The sequence below is a fragment of the Thermobia domestica genome, chromosome 7 (assembly GCF_964235325.1).
Source record: "Thermobia domestica chromosome 7, izTheDome1.hap1.1, whole genome shotgun sequence".
Lineage (NCBI taxonomy): Eukaryota > Metazoa > Arthropoda > Insecta > Zygentoma > Lepismatidae > Thermobia > Thermobia domestica.
The window spans coordinates 62,150,896-62,167,942 of NC_137460.1; the positions used below are offsets into that span (position 1 = coordinate 62,150,896).

At 36.0% G+C, this 17,047-nt stretch overlaps 1 protein-coding gene across 1 annotated transcript in view; it reads right to left on the bottom strand.

Moving 5' to 3' along the window:
* The window catches only part of LOC145690161 (O-acyltransferase like protein-like), a 186,092-nt gene that overhangs the window by 22,769 nt on the left and 146,276 nt on the right, over nt 1-17,047 (bottom strand). Inside the window, exons 8-10 of the mRNA XM_081764781.1 lie at nt 9,732-9,897; nt 7,768-7,847; nt 3,226-3,321 (exon numbers count right to left, since the gene is read on the bottom strand). Of these exons, the coding sequence (XP_081620907.1) occupies nt 3,226-3,321; nt 7,768-7,847; nt 9,732-9,897 (342 nt within the window). The remainder of the gene's footprint in view (nt 1-3,225; nt 3,322-7,767; nt 7,848-9,731; nt 9,898-17,047) is intronic.

Here is a 17,047-nt window from a genome sequence, read left to right on the forward strand (position 1 = left end):
TGCGAATTGTCACCATTTAGTTTGCGAACTTTCTTGTCTGACTCAGAATTAACGTTAAAGTACTTTGTAATTACGTTATTCGTAGCACTCTTCCTACGTTTCATTTTTGTTACATTCAAGAAGTCAATAACACCGCACTCAAGTATGATCATCTTAGTGGTAGAAGGACAAAAAAAGAATAATTACTTCAGATCCCATTTCTATTTTGTTTTCAGAGTTGCCAGATCAAAGCACAGTTTAATTATTCACTGCATTTTTATTTTTGCTTAACGCTAACTGCACTTCGATGATTTTCATTATACTTTTCCTCCTGAAATATTTCCAAATATATTGATAAGTGTATTGAACATGTATTAATGGTAAACATGTGCCTTTGAAAGTATTTTGTAGGGAAACTAACGTTACATTTTCAAGAAATATGTATGACTTCTGACAAATATCTGCATATTCTCTTCCCCCCAGTAACTCTGCAGTGAGGGGGATTGTTTTTCAAAAATCAGTAAGTGAGGGGGAATTCCCCCTCATCCCCCCCAGGATTTCGCACCCTGCACTGACATGTAATTAATTGTGTGTGTAATGTATTTTCTTATTACATACTGCATGCAAAAAGAAAGAAAACTCTGATCATACATGAATTAGAAACTCCAACCGGAAGTAGGCTCAAATATTAGAAATGGTGCGAGATATTGAAAAAAAAATCTCCCCTTTATGGTACCCCTTGCCGATTTTTACCAAGACTTCTTTCATTTGTGTCTGTAAAGGGATAAGTACAGAATCTCCTTGTCGTTGTGAGGAATAACAAAGAGATTCATATGCTCATATGTGAATGATGCGCTGTGTAGAGAGCGCAGGTTCAGCTAGTAAAACAGTAAAATAATGGCCAATAGACATGCAGAGACGACATCAGTGATGCCAGCCTGTGGGAAAAAAATATCTTATCGTGGGAGTTTCTGACCTTATTTTCTCAAAAAAGGGATAATAAGCGACATATATGGGATTTTTCGTATATGCACACAACGAAATTTTCTACGGGTCAAGAGTAGATATAATGAGTCATGAATAAGCTTGAAAACAATATCTGTCTTCAAATTCGAAGTCTTTAGCTAAAGTATTTCTTTTGCTGTCGGCAAAGTGCATGTAAGTGCGTTAGTGGTTTGTGAAGCAAGTTAGTTATATGTAATACTCAAAAACATGGCGCTAATGAATATAATTTGTGCCTGGATATTTAAGAAATGAAAAGAAAATAAAACTATGGTAATGAACAAACGAATGAAAGAAAAAAGTAAAATGTCAAACGAGAAGGAATCAACTTTTGGGAGTTCTGGAAATATGTGGAGAACTGAGTTTTCTTCAGTTTTGTTATATTCAGTAGAAGCTGATAGCACAAAATCGTCATTTAGACATCATTTCTCACAACAAAATACTAGTATATTAGTTTAAACACGTGGCTGTTTAATGCAAGGTATATTGTTAAGTGTGGTCATTTATTTATCAAATGCATTTCATTCTCCTTGTAAAAATAATCTCTTAACGATGTCGAGTACCAACGCCATATTTGTTTCTCATCCCATTGATGTAGGGAAATATGATGTAGGCAGTGAAATAAAGCGAGATTTTTAATTATGAGATCCTACCGATTTCTTCTTCAAGTCTGGTTAAATTAATCTTGCTATTTCAAAATGAAATTGCGTTATACATAAATATAATATTATATTAATATTGAATTTGATTATTCAATATTACAATTATATATAACGAAATTAACTTTTCACAAAGTAGGGAATATTTATACAGATATGAATATGAAAATTAGCGAAACCAAACGATCAAAGTTCCAATTGATTTCCAAGAAATTAATTTAAAAAAAAAAAAACAATTCCCCATATAAATCAATGGAATAAGAACCAATTGCTAGTGACGCCAACCCGTGGGGAAAATATCATTTTGGGGGATTTTTTATATTAATTTTTTCGAAAAAGATAAAGAGAATTTTCGTCGAAATTTGCAACATATATGGAATTTTTTTGTATATATAAAATCGACGCCAACAGAATTTTCTAGATGCAAACAATGCACATAATGGGTAATCAAAGAGCATAAAATTAGTGTTAATTTTCAAATTTTAACCAGAACTTTTTTATCCTGGAAGTTCGCGCTATTGAGGAAGTAGTTTGTGAAGTGTATGATAGGCAAAAATCAACTGTTTAGAAAGGAAAATAAAATACAGTAGAACCCCTCTAATCCGTCACCTTTGGGACTGGGGGTATGGTCGGAACGCAAATAAGGCAGGATTATCAGAAAATACAGAAAAAAACACGGGTTTACAGTAAAATAAACAATAATCTGAACTCAAAAATGACTGTATTGTTCTCTACAATAACAATAAACGAAGAGTAAGCAGTAAAAACTGCGCAGTGCAGTACAGAAAACGCGCGAAACGAAAGAAACGATACAAGTGAGCACTAAAGCGGATATGCGGTAACAGCAAGATAACAACAATGCCACGACGGCAGTAAACGACACTGAGCCTCGTGAGTCACCGACGAGTCAGGACAAGTTCGATTCGAGCACGGTCGGATCAACTGGAGTGGGAACCAGCCAAGGGCGGACGAGAGGGATTCTACTGTAATGAACGAAACAAAAGAAAGAAAAATATCAAACAAAAAACAAATAAAGGAGAGAAAGTGTAAATATCAAACGGGAAACAATCAACTTCCAAAATCTTCGGCACAAAATATGTGGAAAACGACATTTTTCTAGCATCGTTAGGCTCAGCATGAGGTAATGGCAAAAAGGCGTGGTGGACACACTGCATTTCTGACAAGAAGAAAGGTTTGTTTTTGATTAAGGAATACTTATATACAAATTATTTTATATTCAGGAAAGATCGAATTGATTAAAATTTCACGTATTATTATTATTATTATTATTATTATTATTATTATTATTATTATTAATAATAATAATAATAATAATAATAATAATAATAATAATATCTTGTAATAGTATAAAGTGGGAAATTCAATAGCAAAATGGGACTTTTTGACCCTAGAGATATAGTTTTATAACTTTTGAGTTGGCATCACTGCTCATGACGTTGCGGATAGATATTATAAACTCTGACCTTAATTCTTTATTTTGTCTTTCTTTCTGCTCTTATCTTTTAACTACAAATCAAAAACTAGCTTTTCGAGAAAGCAATAACGCATTCAAGTAATATCTTACCTTGGTAATTGCTCATATAAGTATCCAATATATCCCGTCAGACAACTTGATCCAACTAGTAAAACAAGTCCTATCATGAATGCCCATACGAGCGAGCTGAAATATAGAAAAGAAGAAGGAATTCTTATTGCAGGTAATGAAGATTAAAAGTATATTAAACAGATCCAATATATTTCAGACAAAAATTTTCTTCTAGGCCTTATATCTCGAGAAGTACATATAGTTTAGCCAAAACAAAACTACCAATTTACTCAATATGATGTGCTTATTCCGCAAAAAATACGAAAACTCGATTTAAGGACCGTTCAAAAATTTTGTGGCCCCTGATCCAAAAAAGTAAATATATTTCATACAATCCAACATTTTCTTATACGCGTTATATCTTGAGAACTACATATAGTGTAGGCAAATCCAAACTATCACTTAACTCAGTATGATGTTATTTTTCCGTTAAAAATAAAAAAAACGTGAAACCCCAATTTAGGAGCTGTTCCAAACTTTGGGGTCCCTGATCGAAAAACTAATTATTGGCCAACATCGCAATCTTTTGATGAATTTTTTGGATCATTCCTAAAATTGTTGGCCAAGATCGCAATCTTTTGATCCATTTTTTGGATTATTTTAGTTTCATATGTCAATTCCTAAAATTTCAAGGAACTATTCAACAGACGTAGTTGGTAGTAACAAAGATATGGTGACAAACCGTTCAACTACTCTAGTTAAAAGCAAGCGGTGCCATACTATGGATATTTTAGTAGCTTCTGAGAAACTTACAGGGTTATAACTAACAACTAAATGGAAGGGTAAAACTGGAAGAAAATTCTATAAACGAGGCGCATTCCGATAGACTGTAAAATGAAAGACGAACATCACAAGAAAATAATAGGGCCTACGATATATAACCTACTTACAAGCATACGCATCGTCCTTGTTGAGGCATTTGACGTAATGCAGTACGAACTTTTCAACTGTATATGTGTCAAAGAATTCTGTTACAAAGGACTGAAATCAGGGAACGAAAATACATTGTTTTTTAAAGTGCCAGTTAAGTCTCCTAAAGCATCAGCGACTACCAAACCATAAACCTAAGTCAACATGTTTATATACGTCTATAAGAGTTGTATCTGTTGATACATTCCCCGTCCAGAAATCGCTTCAGGTGGATAAAGAGGAGGAAATCTCTGAGCGCGAGGTCGGGGTTTCAGAGTGAGGTCACGTAGGAACCAGTCTCTGGTGACTTTGCAATCGAGGAACTGATCACCTTCCTGGTAGTAACACGGCAGGAAGGTAAAATCAGATATTAGGCGCTTCTTCGTACACTCCGCTGTCAGTTGTTTTGAAACTCATCGTACACACAACTTGCGAAACTGCCGTCATCAAATGACGAACTCAGGCAGAAGATAACTTCAGATCTGCGGAAATCGATGGTTCCTCCTCCACTCCTGGGTTAGCGCGTTCCACTCGAACCATCTTCGTGCAGTTTCGGAACTTACTTTCTGGATCTGCCTCGTATATAGACATATTAGACAGAATAAAAACCTTGGCTGAGGAAAGTAACTATGTGAATAATATGCGTGTTTTCGTAGGTAATTGTCAATCTGTGGTTAGGGCTGTCAGTTCAGCGAACACAGCTTATGATCCATTTTAGATAAAAACTCTTATACTCTTATACACTGTAAACATATTTACTTTAGGTTTATGGTTTGGTGTACACTGATTCTGTAAGAGATTTAAGTGATTCTGTAAGAGATTTAAGTGATTATGTAAGAGATTTAAGTAACTGGCGCATTTTTAAAAGCAATATATTTTCGTCTCTCTTGTCCTCCCTTCTGGTGGATAACTGATCCCTCTGTGGAATAGTAATTAGCAGATCAGATTGTGTAGATCAAAAAATCTTGATTGATTCCCACCTTAAGTGATTTATAGAGATATCAAAGAATCCTTTTTAGAGCTTTTATGAGACTACTCACTGGAAGAAACTTGATGACAGTATATGAGAGAAATTGATTGACAAGGTTCTGTGAAGTACAATGTTGTGTAAGCACTTTAGAGGAAAGTGTATATGAGAACGTGTAGATTTGTTTAATTGAGCTAAGTTTGAGAGGAAACTCTATATGTTAATTTCTAGATATGTAAAATTGAGTCAAGTTTGACAGAAATTGTATATGCGAATGCCAAAATCTGTAAGGTACTGTCGGCAAATAAGGCCTGGAAGGAAATAAGTGCAAAATTTTCTAGGTTAGAAACACTAGGTGAAATCTGACAGCATCACAAGTAGTGATTACTTACACAATGTCTACTTGGGAGAGCTCATCTTCCTGTGCATGGTTAGACAGAATGCTGGCAGTATAGAAGCATCGAGAGTAGTGCTCTCAACGGGTCGGGTCGGGTTGAAGACCGACCCGACCCGACCCGTGACCCGAATTGACTGACCCGACCCGACCCGACTGACCCGAACCGTGATCCGATCTGATTGACCTGACCCGATAACCCGACCCGAGCTGACCCGGTTGACGCGACCCGACAACCCGACCCGACAACCCGACCCGAGCTGACCCGATTGATCCGACCCGACAACCCGACCCGAGCTGACCCGACTGACCCGACCCGAGTAGCCTGACCGGACCCGACCCGTAACCCGACCCGTTTGAGAGCACTAATCGAGAGGCCAGTTTAAATGTGCTGATATAATTTACGGAGAAAAGATAAGTTCATTTTTTCTGTGTAGAATAAAACTAACAGGAAATATCTTGTATATTTGTGATGACTATAGTGTTTAGTATTTGGAATAGTAGTAATTTCTTTTAAATCCGAAACGCATTTGTAAATAATAAAACAAAATAATGCGTATATGGTCGTTAAATAAGGCCCATCAAAACTCTATTGGCCCTGATTACCCTAATAAAAATGTATGTCTTGTTAAATACTGAGAAACTGGCAACTTGAATGTGTATCAGTTTGTTATTCTTTCTTGGTCGGTGCAATCTGTCGTTTTCGGGCCTAGTTGCCGACTTTGGGGGTTCGCAGGTTTGAGTTCTGCATTGGTCCTTTTTATAATGTAAACCTCTATTTTTAATGCATGTGAATGGCTAATACCTTTGGCCTCATTGTGCACACAAGCGTATGTGCGTATCCATTCATACCCCAAAGTATCATTCGTGACTCGAGGCAATGAGCCGAAAGTTCAAGCTTTAGGGATAAGCTTTATATATTATAAGCAAATTTCTGTGCAGTTCTAAACGTTAGAGGTCACGCGCATCCCTTGTAAGTGTATTATCAATGGGTTAGGGCAACTGGATTATTTCTGAATTTGCACATAGTTTGCCAATATCCACTAACAGCAAGAACAATTTGTTGCCATGTGAAGAGAGTGTTACATCAACGGCTGACATCGAAGAGGATGGAAGTAAACCTGATATGTTATTTGTAGAGACCTTACTCAGTTCTCCATATTGTTATTAAACATTCTTTTATTAATAATTGAAGTGCCGTGAAATTGCTATGTGTTATTTAGGTTCCAGTGGTCTCTCAGGTCTCAAAATTTTACTATTCAAACAGTGGGCCTTATTTACCTACCGTGAGGGTAATAAGGCCATTTTGTATATTTCTCCTTCAATACGTTTTTCATATATTTAGCTCAATATTTAAGTAAATATACCATAAGATAGATAAAACATTGACAAATAAAATGCATACAAATTTTTGTCTATTACATCATATATATTCACGTAGTAAAGCATTTAAGCTTAGGTGGACCTTATTTGCCTCAAGTACCTTATAATTTAGCTAAGATTAAGAATATTTAATTATTGAATGTTTCAAAAATAGAATCGTCTCAAAGTTAGTAACGACATTATATGCAAGAAATTATTGTTATGAGATTGACATATAATAAAATCCAATATATAACATTGTTGACTTTCACAATATTTTAGGATGTATAACCAAGGTCAATAAAAGTTTTTTTTAATGATAACTGACTTCACATATGTAAACCACTTTTTAAAATATTGCAAATAGCAGAGACAGTACAATCTACTTTCCGAAAAATTGTATATGAAAGTTTTCCGAAACTTTGCTGTGCAACCCCTGCACCGTTATGCAACCATAATCACAGTAAAGAATATGTGGTTGCCTATAAGTATATTTCTTTGTCATAACAAACCTAGCGTCCGTTGATGTGTTTCAAGTCTAACTCCAAAGCCTACCATCAGATCCTAAAGAATTTTGTTAGACCATCTGAAAAGTGTACCCTTCCAAACAACAACAACAACAAAATCAAAATCGATGGACCTATATCTTATGCGTGAACATGTCCAGAACATAAAGAAATGGGTTGAATTGAGAATTACTTCTTTTTCTTTGTTTTAGTCGGTTTGAAATAATGAAAAGCTATCTTCTTCTTAATTATCTTAAATTATAGGACAGTTAACCCTTATAAACAACTTCTACTTTGACACTGTTATGCAGGTTCCTAACTATTTAATAGAATCACTGCGTAGTGTAGTACTTTTACTGAAGCTACAAATTAGGTATTCTCACCTTGCTGCAACCATAAGAATAGCCGCACCAATGGCGTAGAAAATTGTATCATTGGACAGGTACCAGCTCCACCGCATACACTGGGGAGAAAAGCATACAAAACATCCATTAAAAACCATGAGTAATTATTTAAAATGTATCAGAGAAAAAAATAAAGTACAGGATGCCTCTAAAGTATTGTTCATCCAAATTGAGAGTAATATAGCTTCAAAAACTGCTAATCATATTTGAATGAAATGCCTACAGTTCAAAAGAGGGATTATTCAAGTTCACATACAAATTACGGTCACACACATACACATATCGTCGTTGGAATAGTCTTAACACCAGTACCTAATGTGATTTTACGAGATCTACTGATGCTTCGCCTTCTAATCAACTCGAAATCTTAGGAATGAAGCCTCCATTGGGTATGATTCTTACAGATTCTTACAGCGATAGGTAAAGTACCAGTATTAGCATCGCAACGCAAATTTTGAGATACGCCTCTAATGACGATATCATCCGATTTCAAAGTGCTGCATTTGGCAGGATATTCATTAGCATACGTCGTTCTTACATACTAGTGATATCTCCCGCTAACTAAACGAAACTTGAACACATTTTTTTTTCGAAATTTATGCATTTCATTCAAACACGATAAGCTATTTACAAGTTATCACACTTTGAACTAGGATAGGATAAAAACTTTAGAAATGATAACATGTAATTTTCTTATACATATTCAAGGTGTATATATATATATATATATATATATATATATATATATATATATATATATATATATGGTGCGACACGTAAAGTGAACACATAAAATGAAATGTAATGTATTGAATATGAATATATTCAATACATTACATTTCATTTATGAGTGTAATGTATTGAATATGAATATGAATATGTATTGAATATAATATGACGGGCCGGTTTTACGTGCCGCACCCTGTATATACACAAGGGGGACCCAAAAAACGGGAATTGTGCTGCAGTGGGGGAGGGAGAGTGGAGGAACTCATTATTGTATACTCCGCATCAAAAAAATTGCGACAGCTAACGCCGTGCAGCTAGGCCACCTAATATACACCTTCTTATCCCTTAATCGTGTCTGGTAAACAGGCCCCCTCTCTCTCATACTAAAATTAGCTAACATGAACGCAATTCTGTCAAACTACACATGTATTAGTATCGATATAATGAAATAACAAAACGACACGAAACAAGATTCATAAGTTGATTTAGGGAGAAACTGAAACACACACAATGAAAACTTGAAACCAATGGATGTCTATTTCATAGAGGTTCAGAAATGAGGTAGAGAGAGAGAGAGAGAGAGATGAACTTAAAAAGTGCTTGTTCTTACTGCTCTGGTGAGTGGGATCCCTGTTTTAATACCAGCACCCACCGAATGAGCTTTGTTCTGGACAAACACTGTATGTGTGGGTTTTGTTCAGGTTCTTCCGTTTTGGCTCCTTTCTTCATTCCATCATTATAATCTCTTTATCACCGTCTTTCGTAACCTCGGAGCATAATGTGAGACGTTATACTCAAGAAAATGTACTTGTTGGGTTACTTTGAGTTTTAGTAGTCACTATGCAAATTAAGAGATTTTTACCTGAGAATGGCATCTATTATAAAAGAAAGTTACCACATATACGGCATATTTTGCAGTTCAAGTCCATATAAAAATATCCCGTAGCGATAAGTTTGTTTCTTTATAGAGGAAGTTCCCCCTTCGTCCCCAAGGAATTGAAACACTGAGTTCAGTATTTCGATATTTTAATTATAGCTAACTTATTTACTGTATTCTGAATTCAATTACCGCATGGGCTATGAGTAATGTAACTTCTCTGTGACAGGCACTTATTATTTACGAACGAATAATCGTATCTAACTGGGATCAGTCATTCAGAGATTTCACTGTATTATATTTATTATGAGTACAATGTTACTGTGAAAATACTTACGAGTTCTCTATCAGGGAAAAGTGTGTTAATATAAAGCATATTTCTCCACCAGTATTTAGGACAGTTTTCATGCGCTCCAGCATATTCTTCGAACACAGAATTAGAGTAGGACCACTTGCTGAACAGTTCCAATGCACCTAATACAAACATGTAAGGAGCGGTTAACCTGAAAAACAGTGCTACAAATGTTCTTATATGTAAAATGAAAAGTAATATACAAATTGTTAACAACAATAGCACTATTTTCTGGATACAAAATTAATATTTAAAAGGTCACTGATAGCCTACACCAACAGAATTTTTCTACAGTTAGATTGAGTTCTTGAGGAAGGAATCAATATACAAAATCTGGATAAAAGGTAGTGATAACACTGATTAAATTTCTATCTGATTTTATTGACAGAGTAAATATCACTTACATTGTTGAAATGTAATCCTCTCCTCCACATATCCACTTTACCTCCGGAAGGCCTCACATACCATCAGCACAAGGGTGCTCATCAGGGGGCAAGGTGGGGCGCTCGCCCCCTAGAGGAAATTGTACTTCAGAATATCGAAAATCCAATAGAATTTTTACATTAGTTACAGCAAAATTTGAAACTATTTTTGAAACGTTGCTTATACTTGCCCCACCTTGGAATCCACAACATGGGCGCCCTTGCATCAGCATGACCATCTTTGTTGATTTTCAAAGGTACAGCCCTCTCGAATGTTTCACAGGAAGCATTACGACTTTCTCTCGTGTTGTAATGTTTCCTGTTAAGTGTTCTTCCATCTTCGCGAAGAAATTATAATCACTCCGATTGATATTAGGGGAATACGGCGGATATTTGAATACGTCCCACCGCCTTTTATGCAGGAGTTCTTGCACAGTAAGGCACACTCATAAAGATAGTTGGGTAGGCTAAGTCACCAGAATACCCACAATGTATAGAGTAATGCAGGATTACCCTATGTTGTCGTATACTACAATGAACATTGCCTTCACATGAATATGTTGCACACGAATATGTTGCACAGTATACCCACAATGTATAGAGTAATGCAGGATTACCCCATGTTGTCGTATGCTACAATGAACATTGCCTTCACACGAATATGTTGCACAGGGAATATATCACTATATTTGGACTAGGAAGTCCAGATTGCTTTCACTCATTGCACTGCTACTTCAAGTATGGTTCATAGTGATGCCGCGCCTAGGTATTTTCCGTAGTAAGGGTGCAGCAAGTCCTGTACAACTGCACAAAGTTGCCATGTTTTGCATCTCGATCATTTGATGGGATATTTACAGCATTGCAATTTTGCGGAATCCAAGAATGCGGTGCAGGCTATAAAACAGTTTTATGGCATACGCCTACTTATGTGGCTAACACACATGCAGCCAATCCACTTCCAGCTGAAAAGAAAGAGCTGAGTTTTGTGGTTGTCAGTTTGGTGCCCTCCTGAGCAGTATTGCCTTCCCGGATACAGCAACGCTTAACCATAATATCATTCCCTGAAAACAATCCTGCACATTCAGGCAACGTGTAACTTCAATTTTGATGTACGCATGTTGCTCCACTTTCATAATCAGGTCGTTATAGATGTTGTACTTCCATTAGAACACTTGAAATGTCCGTCTCTACTTCACGACACTGCATATTTGACTAAATAAAGTGCAACACACACCAGACTTGCTCGTCTAATCTTCTGTTATCGCATTGCTGTGCTTACCTAACTAGTGCCTCTCACGTAGTTACTACTATTTTTATCCAGCTTATGCATAAATATACCCGAATATGCAGTATATCAATCTATACCCTGCACTAGTGTAAAGACACTACTACAATAGATGAAACTGTGAATGCATTTTTCTTTATATTTTTAATTTTTTTTCAAATTTACAGAGTAACAATATTCATTACAATTGTCAGATTCAAGGGAGGAATATTGCAGGTTTGTCAAAATACAGAAAGAATCAACAATAAACATATTATTCACTTATTTTTTAATTATTTCTTTCATTCATTGTTGAATCCACTTTATTTCAGCCCTTGGTATATTGCAATATGCTATTAACCTGTTAGTCGCAATATTATTATGCGTATTGTTTGTCGCAATACGTATATCAAATTAATACACTTGATTTTGTTAACGTTTTTACATAATTATTATTTATTTGTCGTTTTCATATTTTAACAGCAAGCTTAGTAACTTGTTTTTAATAGTTCTCCTGGGGTATACCAAGCAAGTTTTTTAGACGGATCTATGACTTTTTCAGGAGGGTCTCACTTGCACACCAAAAGCAAATCGAAAGTACTGCTTCAGGATATAAAAGCATTAATAATTCACCATTCATACACCATATACAAATTACATATATAATTATAAGCATCATTAGTTTGGCATTGAAACATGGGTTTTCAATCTGAGCAATATTAGAATCACAGGTTATAGGAAATGTGCCAATGAACTATTCATTAAAAATTGTTTTAGAAAGTCCATTTGTTTGACTTCGCCTTTTTATGTGTAAATAGTAAAACCTGGGGGAATATTAAGACAAAATAACGTCACACTTAGATACTTTTATGCAATGGTATGGTAATAAAATTGCAATTATTGTTTGCATCTAGTTAGGCAAATGAGAATAACAAATTGATGATTATCAATGTCAGTAGTGTAAGCAGGAGGCTGACTCGACTAAGCCCTCCCCCTTTAGCACAGTGATACCGAAATGGATTCTGCTTATATGTATGCTCAACTTGTGATTTCTCATGTTGTGATTATTTCCCAATTGTCGCTTCTGATGCGAAACAAGTACACTACAACAATTGTAAAGGTTAGAACACTCGTTAGATCGTAATCAACATTACAAGTAATTTTCCAAAACTAGCCTTACACCCTACGAAGTCCTGTTATTGGTATAGTGGTAGCGATCCATCGAAGTGATACCATCACCGCGAATCGTTACAATGCTGAACTCCATGAAGTACACCACAAACTCGTCCGCTAGGATCCAGTAATGTTCAACACACGTGATGTCATAATAAGATATCGTTTAGAGCAGTGTTATTCAACCTAGGGTACGCGTATCCCTCGGGGTGCACGAAGATCTTTCTGGGGGTACATAATCCTAAATTACTATATTTATAATATTTATTGAATGATCATAGTTAAAGAAAATTTTGAAATTTCCCATGTTAATTTTTTCGGATGTGCAGTTTATCCCCCTGTAAATAGTCTTTTGATTGGCACAATGATTGCCCTTTTATTCAGTCTTTATTTGTTCTCCTTTTTAATCAACAGAACATGTGTATTAAGTTTAATAAGTTCATTTCGATTTAATTTATTTTAAAGGCTTAGGGGTACACAATTGGATGGTGAACTGTGTCTAGGGTTACCCGAAAAAATTGAATAACGCTGGTTTAGAAAATGGTTAAGGCTCTCCATTGTAGCTGCTTGCTTTCAACCTTCTGAAATAATGTACTACTTACAAGGAAGGGTCACGTAGTGGCTCCGCTGAAATCCGAACGAGACAATTGTGTTTGCATTTGATATGTTATAACTAGATGAATCTCAAAGTTATACGTGCCACCGGGCGGAATATGGCGAGTTACAACATATTTCGTAATGTAAGAACTACAAAAAAAAAAAAAAAAAAAAAAATACCTGGCAGAATACTTTGAACTGAGTCATTTGTTCGGAAACGGTTGGGTAAGTGGAAAACTCAGGCAACCCGTATCCCATCATTTTCAACGACAAACTTTTTGGGGTTAAAAACTTTGTCCCAGGCTCCCCCGCAGGGTCCCAGACGGGGTCCAACTCAAAATTCTGAAATAGTAAGGGGGGTTAAGTGGCACATCATTTGAAAGCTGTTGTAAAATGAAAGAAAATGCAGCAAGTCTCGACTCTCTACGATAACCCTGTGCAAAATGGCGACGGGTCAAAGTGTAAACAAAAACTGACTTGAAAAGTCCATGGTCACCCCTATAAATCGGAAACGGTGAGACAAATGTGAAAACAGGAAAGGATGTTTGGCATTATTTTCAAAGTACAACGATATAAGTGAAAATGTCTTGTCCCAGGGTGCCCACAGGGTCTCAGGTGGGGTCCAACTAAAAAGTTTCAAATGGCAAGAGAGGTAGGACATCGTTTGAAAACTCTTGTTAAGTGAAAGAAAATGGAGAACGTCTCCACTTTCTATGACCACCCTGTCCAAAATTTCGGCGGGTCAAAATGTAAACAAAAGCTTAATTGAAAATGTATAGCCACCTTGAATCCAAGATGGCCGCTTAAAACCTATATCGAAAGGATAAGCATACGAAACTGCTGAAGCTAGGAAAACAAATTTGGCATTAATGTTGATTAGTAAGTGACTAAAATATGCAAAATGTTCAAAAACGCGACATCTTGAGTTCAAAGTGCCGCACTATGTATTGAACGCATATCCAGCTCACACCACTAGTGTTGGGGAAGCGAATGTTTATGGTTCATAGTAGATATCCACAAAATATCAAAGAATATAATCTGTAATCCAATATGGCTGCCAGCGTGAAAAATGAGTTTGTATATAAATATGTTATTTCTTGGAATACTGTGACCAAACCAACAAAGTTTGATGCAGCTCGATGTACTGAAATGACTTACACACGTTTGGTACTAGTCGCCAATCTTGCAAATGTTTTTTTTTTATTTGTATATTTGGTATTGCTTGAAGTATTGCGATCAAACCAGCGAATGACATACAAATGTAACAATCACGAATATGTTACAATAGAGCCCCCAACCTACAGGTGCAGCAAGTTCTTTCTGTATGAACTACTTATAACAAAATTAGAAAAATACCCGAAGATATCCAACTTTTGTTTAACAATATGAGCAGGAAGTCAAAGTTGTGTGTTCATCGCATATTCGTTATATTCAAGTAAATAATGTCGAGAGAACCGTGACGAACGTGCATTAAGACAAAAACAAATATGTGTTGTTACCGAATGAAATAATAGTTGAAATGAATCGAAATTCAATTGTTCTTTAGTCTTCCTATTATTTCTAAATAAATAATAGAGAAAATAGAGATTTAGATTTGTACTGTTATGAATGACATAGGTTTTAAACGGCCTTCTTGGATTCAATGTGGCCATAATTTTCTATTAAGCTTTTGTTTACATTTTGACCCGCCGAAATTTTGGACAGGGTTGTCGTAGAAAGTAAAGACTTGCTCCATCTACTTTCATTTAACAAGGTCTTGCAAACGATGAGCTTCTTAGCCTCTCTTGCCATTTGAAACTTTCTAGTTGGATCCCACCTGGGACCCTGTGGGCACCCTGGGACAAGACGCTTTAACATACATTGTTGTACTTTGAAAATAATGCCACACTCCCTTTTCTATTTTCATATTTGTCTCACCGTTTCCGATTTATAGGGGTGACCATAAACTTTTCAAGTAAGTCTTTGTTTACATTTTGACCCTCCGCCATTTTGCACAGGGTTATCGTAGAGAGTCGAGACTTGCTACATTTTCTTTCATTTTACAACAGCTTTCAAACGCTGTGCTACTTAACCCCCCTTACCATTTGAAAATTTTGAGTTGGACCCCGTCTGGGACCTTGCGAGGACCCTGGGGCAAACTTTTTTATCCGAAAAATGTGCCCTTGAAAATGATGGGATACGTATTGTCCGAGTTTTCCATTTACTCAACCGTTTCCGAATAAATGACTCGGTTCAAACTATTCTGCCAGCTTTTTAGCTTTTATATTGCAAAATATGTTGTAACTCACGACATTCCGCCCAGTGGCACGTATAACTTTGGAATTCGTCTAGTTATAACATATCAAATGCAAACACAATTGTCTCGTTCGGATCTCAGCGGAGCCACTGCGTGACCCTTCCTTGTTAGTACCTTTTACAGGAATATACTTTGTTCGCATGTTTGGATACTATGTTCAAACATCGAACTAAGCGCAGCACTTTTGTTACGGTAGCAGCATGACCCTTTAAGGGAACCGTAATCTGTCCCTGTTCGGGCGCCATTATAGCTGCTTTGACGGCAGTCCGGTACAGGTAAGTAATTGATTCCTGTGAACACTACGTAAGCGAGAAGGTTTTTGTAGAAGAATTTGATCAACAGAGAGAATGATAGGTACAAATAAAACAAAAATATTGCTAATACCTAGGTAAATTTCTTAAAGAACGAATTTTCCAGAATTCTCACGAGTTTATCTCAAAGTAAAGCTCGTAAAAGGTACAATTGAGTTTTACTTCCAGATAGCTTCGTTAAATACCTTTCAAGCAAACCAATCAAACTATATCGACTACAGCATTATTTAATATTAAGAATAGTTTGAATTTAACCTTCTCTCGTGACTACGCTCATTGAAGCTCCTACACTTTCACTAAAAGAAGTAATCATTAATCATGTCAACAAAGATTGATAAATCAAATTCTAAGTTTGGAGACAGCTTATGATTTTAAACAAATTCTTCTCAAGCAAACATTTACACCATGGAGAATCACAAGCAATACAATTTATCAATGTATGTACCTATCTACTTATGATATGGCTTTTTTCTTTATATATCACTTCGTAAAATATGATGAAACTGAATTTGTTTACGCTTCCATAAAGCCAATATTATTGGTACACAACATCAGCTTTTATTATTATTTAACCAGAGTGTCCTATGTATGGTTTTCTGAGAGACCCGACAACGTCTTTTTACGATGGTTACACTGAAAGAACTTTCACTTCACAAGTTCGCTACCCAGTAGCAAACATCCACCAGGATTTGAATAATTCAGTGAGTTAACTAAGTTTTCAATATGTTATAATTTCCACTAACTGGTAATCGTAAGCAAAGATTTTTGTAACACTTGTATTTTCAGTTATCCACTTTTCCTTTATTATATCACTAAGATTAATCTAGAAAATTTTACTCATAATTAACTTTTTCACTCAGTCATCCGTAATTGATATTCTATAAAGTATATAGACGTTTTTATTTTGTTAATATTCTCTTCGTCTTGAACAAAGACGAATTTTGTTCACTTTTCTCCTTTTCTCTTCAGGCGCCATTTGTCTTCTTCGTTCCCTCTCTTCTCGCAACAACGTTGCCAGCTGCAAGCGCGTAGAAGGATTCACATGAACAAGTGCTACAACGAAGCGATAATATATACTTACGGAAGATTTGGAGAACTTTTTTCTAATTCCACTGGCCGAGTTATATCATGAGTTGTAGTATAAAACCCCTTCCTTGCCTCCGTACTCTCCTGATTTTTTCTCACAGACCACCACCTCTTTCGGCATCTTAATCTCTTCTTTGCAGGAAAGAACTTCT